Here is an 8,426-nt window from a genome sequence, read left to right as displayed (position 1 = left end):
TTGTAGCTCTGCTCCAGTGGCAGCAGCCCATGAAACCAGAGTGCACTTTTTTTGTTGTTTTGTTTTCTTTTTTTGTTTTTGTTTTTTTTTGTTGTTTTTTGTTTGTTTGTTTTTCAAGACAGGGTTTCTCTGTATAGCCCTGGCTGTCCTGGAACTCACTTTGTAGACCAGGCTGGCCTCGAACTCAGAAATCCGCCTGCCTCTGCCTCCTGGGTGCTGGGATTAAAGGCATGCGCCACCACCGGCCTGCCACTTTTTTTTATTAGATATTTTCTTTATTTACATTTCAAATGTTATCCCCTTTCCTGGTTTCCCCTCCAAACCCCCTATCTCTTTCCCCCTCTCCCTGCTCTCCAGTCCACCCACCCCTTCTTCCTGGCCCTGGCATTCCCCTACACTGGGGCATCGAGCCCTCACAGAACCAAGAGCCTCAGAGTGTACTTTAATGACAAGTCCTGACCATTCTCTTCACTTGATCCAAGAAACAACTGGAAATAGCCCAAAGATACACCGAGGGAGATGGACAGCATTTCCCAGAAGTAAGTCCCATTCAGCTTGTACTTTGGAACGATTGATTAGCCCTGACACTTGCACAATCTCCTAACAAAGGTCATGAAGCACCTGAACACCGTCATGGCAGAATCCCCGGCTCTCATCACTATCTTCTTTTTAGGATATCTACTCAGTACCGAATGTGCAGGTTTGTTTCTTTTTCAATGCTACGCTTAATATGCTTCTCCTTTAAAAACAAGAATATTTAGAACTACCTTTATCAAGTAAAGCAAGATTTCATGATTTGACAGCTATAGTTTCTATTGTAACAGGCAGCATGTCAGCCAGGAACTCTGGCTCTCTGGTAACTTCAGTTTCAACATTTGAAAAAACGAACTACATTTACAGGACTTGTGGTGCATTTTTATTTAATAGATACAGTTATTCTTATGATTTGACAATATAATTCCTCTTAAAATTTATGTGACCTTGGTTTTATAAAAAAATGAAAATCGGAAAAATGTCTTAACAAAGAAATTGCACAATAAGCAGGAAACATGTTATTTTAGGATTTTAGACTCATCACCTTGAAATAAAAAGGGGAAACATCAAAACCACAATGGTTAATTTGCATAAAAAGTCTTTCTTGAATCTACATGTGTTCCAGTGTTTTAGAACTAGATGGTAAGGCATAGTTATAATGTTTAAACATATATTTATAGTTTAATTTCTCAGCTAAAATTGGAAGATTACGCTTTTATTACTAAGTTGCTGTCTGTAATGAAAGCTTTTACATAGATGGAAATAAATCAGCTCATCTGTCATACATCTCAGAGCTGATGTTTAGAGAACCATAATGCTCAGGGGCCTCCCTAGGGGACAAAAGTAAGTATACAAATGGCCAGAAAGAGGAGTAGCTTAATTCATGCAAAGTACAGCACATCAGGGTTTCGTTTGGTTTCGTTTTTGCAACAACAGTGGCGTTACTCCCCAGGGAAAGCCACACAGGAAGAACTTACTGGCCTTAGACAAACAGCCTGCTTGCCCCAGATGCATTTATCACACTTACTAGTCAACCTACTAAAATCAAGCAAGTGACAGTGCCAGGATCAGGGGTGCCAACCCTGAGCATCCCCAGAAAATAGGCTGGTCTCCTGGTTCCCACTCCAGACATGATGTCAACTGTGGAATCAGACTTAAAAGCTGAAATGATGATGTGAGAATGCAAAGGTTAAACTGCACTAGCAAAGTGGGTAGAGATGAAAAATACATGTTGGAAAACTCATTATGTGGACCATAAAGGCAGGTCATTCAACCTATTCCATCGGATTGACCTATGTGAGAACAAAAGATCCAAGCACTCTCTTATAAAGATCTAAGCACATCTTAGTGGTGAGGGAATCTCAGATGTAAAATGATAGAAGAAAAATCATGATTTCAGAGCTGTGGCAATAATGACTAAAGAGGTGTTAAATATATGATCCTCAGACACTATTGAGGATAAAAGCAACAAGGCTGTGAGTCAGTTTGGTCAGGGAACCAGGGAAATGACCCTGGCTGGGGGAGTGGGACTAGGTATTCATGAAGCACACTCTTCTGTTAAACGGTCCTGGGCTTTAGTACAGAGAGGCCACATGTTCCTAACTACTGCCTTATTGTGACAATTTAGAACGTGGAAATCAAAATTAGCTTGTGAAATGAATTTGTGCTTACAATGTATACAAATCCAAATTGTCTTTAATGCATGCATTTGGATATTAGTACATACTGTTGTGGTTCGTGGTACTGTGACAAGGTACTGTGGCAGACAGAAATGGGTTCAGAAAAAAAAGACTTTAATAGGAAGGGATAAGGTGTGTACCACATGCTTAGGAAGTACAAAAGAAGGAACATAATGGATGTAAAATCTCCTGAAGGATACAGTGTTTGGAGCAAGATCTGAAGAGATGAATAGTTGCTCAGTATCCTTAAATGTCTGACCTGGATGGTTCATTGGGCAAAACTGCTTTCCACCAAGCCTAACAACCTGAGTTTGATCCCAAGGATCTATACAGTGAATAAGAGACTTGACTTCCAGGATTGTCATTTAATCTCCACATGTATGAGAACACTTACAATGCATGTAAGCATAAATACACATGGATGTATATGCATGTATGTGTATATGTAAAGGCACACACATATTCTTAGGGTTTATGTAGTCATTTTAAACACCATGACCATAAGTAACTTGGGGCAAAAAGGTTTATTTCGGGGGGGGATGTCAGAGAGGGAACTGAAACCAGACAAGCTGATATAGAAGCCACGGAGAAATGCTGCTTACTGTCTTCCTCCTCAAGGCTTGCTCCGACTGCTTTCTTACACAACTCAGAAACAGGATCACCAGCTTATGAGTAGCACATCCAAAAGTGATCTTGGCCCTCCCACATCAATCATCATTCAAGAATATACTCCACAGTTTTTCTCACAGGCCAGTTTGGTGGTGGCATATTTCAAATTGAGGTTCCTCTTCCAAAATGACTCTAGCTTGTGTCAAATTGACATAAAAGCTAGCCAGAACACACACACACACACACACACATACACACACACACTGAGAGAACAATAAAAATAGTCACTAATATGGAGCATTTTGTGTATATAGTAACCCTCACAGAGAAAGATCTGTATACATAATAATGGAAGTATTCAAGATGCTTCATCTGGTTTAAATATTGACTGTTAGAAGAAGTAAGGCAAGAAAATGGGGTGGGCCAAGTCATCCAAAAAGGGTTCTAAGCTAAGGGAGATGGAACAGAAGAAAGCAATGTGGAGGTAAATTGTAAGAAACATATGTGTAAGAAGCACACCCTCACTATGCTATAACACTCACTCTAGAACACTATTAGGAACTGATGAGGCTCCAGGCCAGGGAGTCCAACCTTAAGTCTCTTGCAATCATCCAGTGGAAACAAAACAGCATAATGTGGACAATAGTAATAAAGAGAATACTGACAATTGGAGTGATAATTATAAAATAGTGCTGATATGATTTAATAGGCACATGCATATGAAAGGTTTGGGAGACATATATGGAGTGTCTGGGGATAATGTTATAAATCAACACAGCACAGGGTCTGTAGTCTGACTTCTGACTGTAATTACAGGCTGATCCTTTATTGTGTGACAATCAGTCAGGAAATCCATGAAGTCAAAAAGGTTCTTTCCATGGTTACTACCAATGATGACAATGGTAATTTTCTTGCACAGAGAGCAGTGAGAATGTAAAGACACTTTAAAGTGCATAGAAGCACTGGAGAAGAGAGAAAGCTAAGAAGGGGGAGGGGGATAGGATGAGCAACTTGGGAAGAAAGTGAGTAACCAGGATACACAAGCCTATAATTTTCTCAGAGATCCATCAACATGATGATGAGGTACATAACCTTACACTTCTGTTATATTCATTTTACGTTTTAAAAAGTTAAGGTCCAGCCAGACATTGTATGGTTTGTCCATGTTCATGCAATCAGTAAGAGATACACACACACACACACACACACACACACACACACACACACACACACACACACACACATATATATACACACTGAGGGAGAGAGACAGAGCGACAAAAATACATATAAAGAGGAAGAGACAAGGAGAAGGAAAAGGAAGAAGGCAGAAAACTGAAAGATTTCAATCCTCAAAAGACCTCATCATGAATTTCAGTGAAATGCTTACTTCACTGGCATTCATATGCCAACTAAAGACATCATGGGCCTGAAGATAACATCAATTATGCCATGATTATTCCTCACTATCTTATGAGAAGCATTGGAGTCACATTTTTAGCTGGCCTACAGTTGGGAGGTTGCTGTTTTTGTTTAATATATTTTCATACAAAATATTTTGATCATATTCTTTCCCCTCCCCCAACTCCCAGAACCTTCTTATCTCTCTACCCACCCAATTTCGTTCTCTCTTTTTCTCCCTCCCTCTCTCCCTCCCTCCCTTCCTCCCCTCCCCCTCCCTCTCTCTCCAAGCAAAAACAATGAAAATCAAAACAAACACACACAGGCTTCTGTTCTTCTCGGGATATTTGTTGCAAAGTCATTGGGAGGCTACACGCTGGAAACAGCCCAGCCAGAGGAATGATAGATCACCTTGGAAGGATCCTGTACTGAGCTATTTTCAAGAGATGACAAAGTGGGAACTTAACTGCTTAGTTGAGAACTTTCTTTTTCATCCAAAGTTAAATACAAATACAACTGAAGTGTAACCTTTTATTTCTGGCACTCTACCAATTAAAAATAAAATTGAATTTTAATTCCTAAATTTCCATGTGTATAGAGTACTGTGAAAAAAATCATAGTTTTTGGCTCTGTGCCCCAAAGAGAAATTAGCTATGGGATTACATGAACCCAAAACAAACCTTTTCTTTAAAAACATATTTAGTTTCCAGAGGTGTTTTTCCTAATACTAAAGAACTATACTTTTAAATTTCAGTTTTCCTTGATCGTGAAAATGCCACCAAAATTCTTACCCGTCCAAAGAGATATAATTCAGGAAAACTAGAAGAGTTTGTTCGAGGAAACCTTGAAAGAGAGTGTATAGAAGAAAGATGTAGTTTTGAAGAAGCACGAGAAGTTTTTGAAAACACTGAAAAAACTGTGAGTATACCCACATCATACCCGAATAATATGTCCCAGAGCAAAAGATAGAAAACCTCTATTTTCAAAAGGAGAGTGGAACGAGAGAGGTGACTCCATATTTAGGAGCACTCTGCTATTCCAGAGCACACAGATTCAAATTCAAGCATCTAGGAAACCCAACACTCTCTTCTGACCCTCTTGAGTAGTACATATACAGGGTGCATGTATGCACACAGATAGAACACTCATACACATAAAACAAAATACAAAGTATTATAGATCAATTATTAAAGGAAAATTGTATTTCAAATCTTAAAAATGTCAGTTCATATCATATCATCTATTACAAATGTTCTAAAAGGAAAGGAATCCATATCAAAATACTTTAAACACTATCATTAAGCTGTCCTCCTTTTTCCTTACAGACTGAATTTTGGAAGCAGTATGTTGGTAAGCAATACAATTTACTTTATTTCCTACCTGCTATATGAAACACTTGAGAATTGTGCCTTTTTTCTATATTGAGAGGTTGTAAAGTCTCAGTAAAAAAAAAAAATCAGGAAAAAAGCAAAACAACTGCATCTTAAAGCTAAATGTACATTTATTGTCACTAGTGGATTCAGAGATGATGATTGGGATGGTTTCCAATGCCCTCAGTGTCTTGACCTACCATCCCTTCTTGTTGCCCTTCTGACCACCTCTACTACTACTGCCCTCATTCCACAAAGGGCCTCCTTGCATGCCCTAGCAGTGTTCCCATGTTAGAGGAATGATCTGACTATCCCTGTTAGCTGAGTCTTCCCAGCTTCTTCTAAGCTATCTTACTTACCTTGCTCAGGGACTTGTCCAAAATTCCACCAACTCAGTAAGTCCTCCCTTGATGAGGTATTAATATTCCAACCTGCTCCCTGGTCGCTCTGTCATTTTAGACACATGTGTTCTGGTCTATTATATACATATATGGAATGAAATATATTTGGTATGAGACCCAATTCTAAATGTATAATTTGTTATATTGACATATATATTTATATGAATATCTAAATACATTTTAAAACACGTTGCGGAAAGATCCTGTCATACAATAATCTTTATAGTTTTGTTTATGAAACAATTTCACAGCATGATATTTTCCTCTTGCAGCACCACGTTGGTACCCAAACAATTTTAGATTTTGGAGTGATTTGAAATTTGAGCTTTCAGATTGAAAATACTCAACCTGTAGCATTTTCCACAACAGTGTCTTGTTCGTTTTCCCACCCTCCTAGAGTGCAAGCTTCATTTCGGCAGGAGTCAGAAGCTTCGCTTGTTGATAGGCTCCTGACATAACACTCTCTACAATGGAGGCACTCAGGAAATATCTGCCCAATGAACTGACCCAAAGGAAGAAATGTAATACTCTAACAATAACCAATTTTATTATTTTCTATTATATCTTTGTACACTTTTAAGTATTGTCCACAAATACAAATTTTATAAAAAAATGAAGTCCAGAAGTTGGATTTTGAGGGACATTTCACAGGCTGACTTCTTTCAGAGTATCTTCATGGACAGAACAAATGAACTTGGACTTTATTCACTGAGCTCCATCCACTTGAGGTCCAATTCAATTTTCTAGAATTCCATTTCTGGAGAAACTACTAGAAAATGTCATATCCTCATAACCCTTGTTTCTCCTCTTTCCATTTAAAGTTGTAAAAGAAAAGAGATTCGCTTTGGCCTTCCTCATTTTTAAAGATGACGGATACCAAGCCTACTTCTGAGTTAGCTCACAAATTTCATGCAAACTATTTATAATCAAGTTAAATAGTGGAAGCTTAATGCTTGTTTTTAAATGCAAACCACTGGAGCTTGGTCCTCGTACTCCAATCATTAATTATGAAAAAATTTTTACAGACCAATTGATGGAGGCATCTTCTCAATTGAGGTTCTTTCTTTCATGGTGACATTGGCTTAGTTAACAAACAACGAAAGCTGTTCAACCAGCACAGATGAAAAACCTTACTTTGTTCCTCATAACCCACCATTTTTTGTTGTTTGCATGTATTTGGTATATATAGTTTCAGGGATGATCACTTTGTATTAGAGAACCAACTAAGAGGCTGATACTTGGAGATCTCTCTCTCTCTCTCTCTCTCTCTCTCTCTCTCTCTCTCTCTCTCTCTCTCTCTCTCTCTCTTCCTGCCTGCCTGCCTGCCTGCCTGCCTGCCTTCCTCTCTTCCTTCCTTCCTTCCTTCCTGCCTCCCTTCCCACCTCTCTTACCAGTTGCCTGTAATAGTTTTGTCTAGGGGTGAGACTCTGAGACATTTTTTCCCCTTCCACATTAACATGTCCATTGATACTGTCACTGTTTATACAGCTATTTCCAACAGAGACTGTTTAATGGCAGACTTCCTGGTACTCCAACTCTTATAATCTTTCTGCTCTCTCTTCTGTGATGCTCACTGAGCCATACATGCAAGAACTGTAGTACAAATGTATTTAATAGAACTAGGCTTCTCTGATCATTGATCCCTCCATTGTGTCCAGTTATGGTTTGCTAGTATGGTCTCCATTTGCTGTACAGAGACGAGACACTTCTTTGATGAGGGGTGGTGGCTACACTTAGCTGTAGGCATAAGGAGAAGATTTAGAACATAGTTAGGAACTCTGCTGTCTAGCAAAGTGGCAGTAGTAGGTTCTCTTCTAAGAACCATGACCTCACTAACCCTAAAACCATATGGACGAAAAGAACAAAAATGACCCAGCAGGTTGTAGTTAAATACTTTTGCATTTATGTTTATGTAACAATAATAATCAAAGAAAATGAATTATCAATTTGAGTGTGGGAAACATGGAAGAGTTTGAGGAATTGGTTTGAGAGATACAAGGGAAAGGGGAAAAGTGTTGGAATTGTATTTTAATTAAAAGGCAGTGAAGATAATAAAAATAAAATAAATGCTAAAAAAATAAAATAAAATAACAGCTAGGTGTGGGTGGTGCTTGCCTATAATCTCTGCACTGAGAAGGTAGTGAGAGAAAAATCTCTGAGGCTTGCTGCCTAGCCAGCTTAGCCTAATCAATATTCTCCAAGTTCCATGAGAGAAAAACAATGCAATGACTTTCTCTCCCATTCCAAAAACAATATAATAAGTGAAAAAACATACCAAGGGTTGACTTCTACATACACACACACACACACTGAGAGATGGAGAAGGGAAACAGAGGAGAGAAAGAGAGAGAGAGAGAGAGAGAGAGAGAGAGAGAGAGAGAGAGAGAGAGAGAATGAGAGAATAAATCAGTGCTACAGTTGGACTCTCATGA

The 8,426-nt window shown here is 38.7% G+C and overlaps 1 protein-coding gene across 1 annotated transcript in view; it reads left to right on the top strand.

Annotated features, from left to right (window-relative positions):
- Nucleotides 1–579: 579 nt before the first annotated feature.
- The window catches only part of F9 (coagulation factor IX), a 32,279-nt gene continuing 24,432 nt past the window's right edge, over nt 580–8,426 (top strand). The window contains exons 1-3 of the mRNA XM_021153368.2: nt 580–700; nt 4,978–5,141; nt 5,549–5,573. Of these exons, the coding sequence (XP_021009027.1) occupies nt 613–700; nt 4,978–5,141; nt 5,549–5,573 (277 nt within the window). The 5' untranslated portion in view covers nt 580–612. The remainder of the gene's footprint in view (nt 701–4,977; nt 5,142–5,548; nt 5,574–8,426) is intronic.

The sequence above is a fragment of the Mus caroli genome, unplaced genomic scaffold (genome assembly GCF_978045245.1).
Source record: "Mus caroli unplaced genomic scaffold, Mus_caroli_1 scaffold_5, whole genome shotgun sequence".
NCBI lineage: Eukaryota > Metazoa > Chordata > Mammalia > Rodentia > Muridae > Mus > Mus caroli.
Note: the sequence above shows the minus strand (reverse complement) of the source record. Positions and strands in the feature narration are given on the sequence as shown.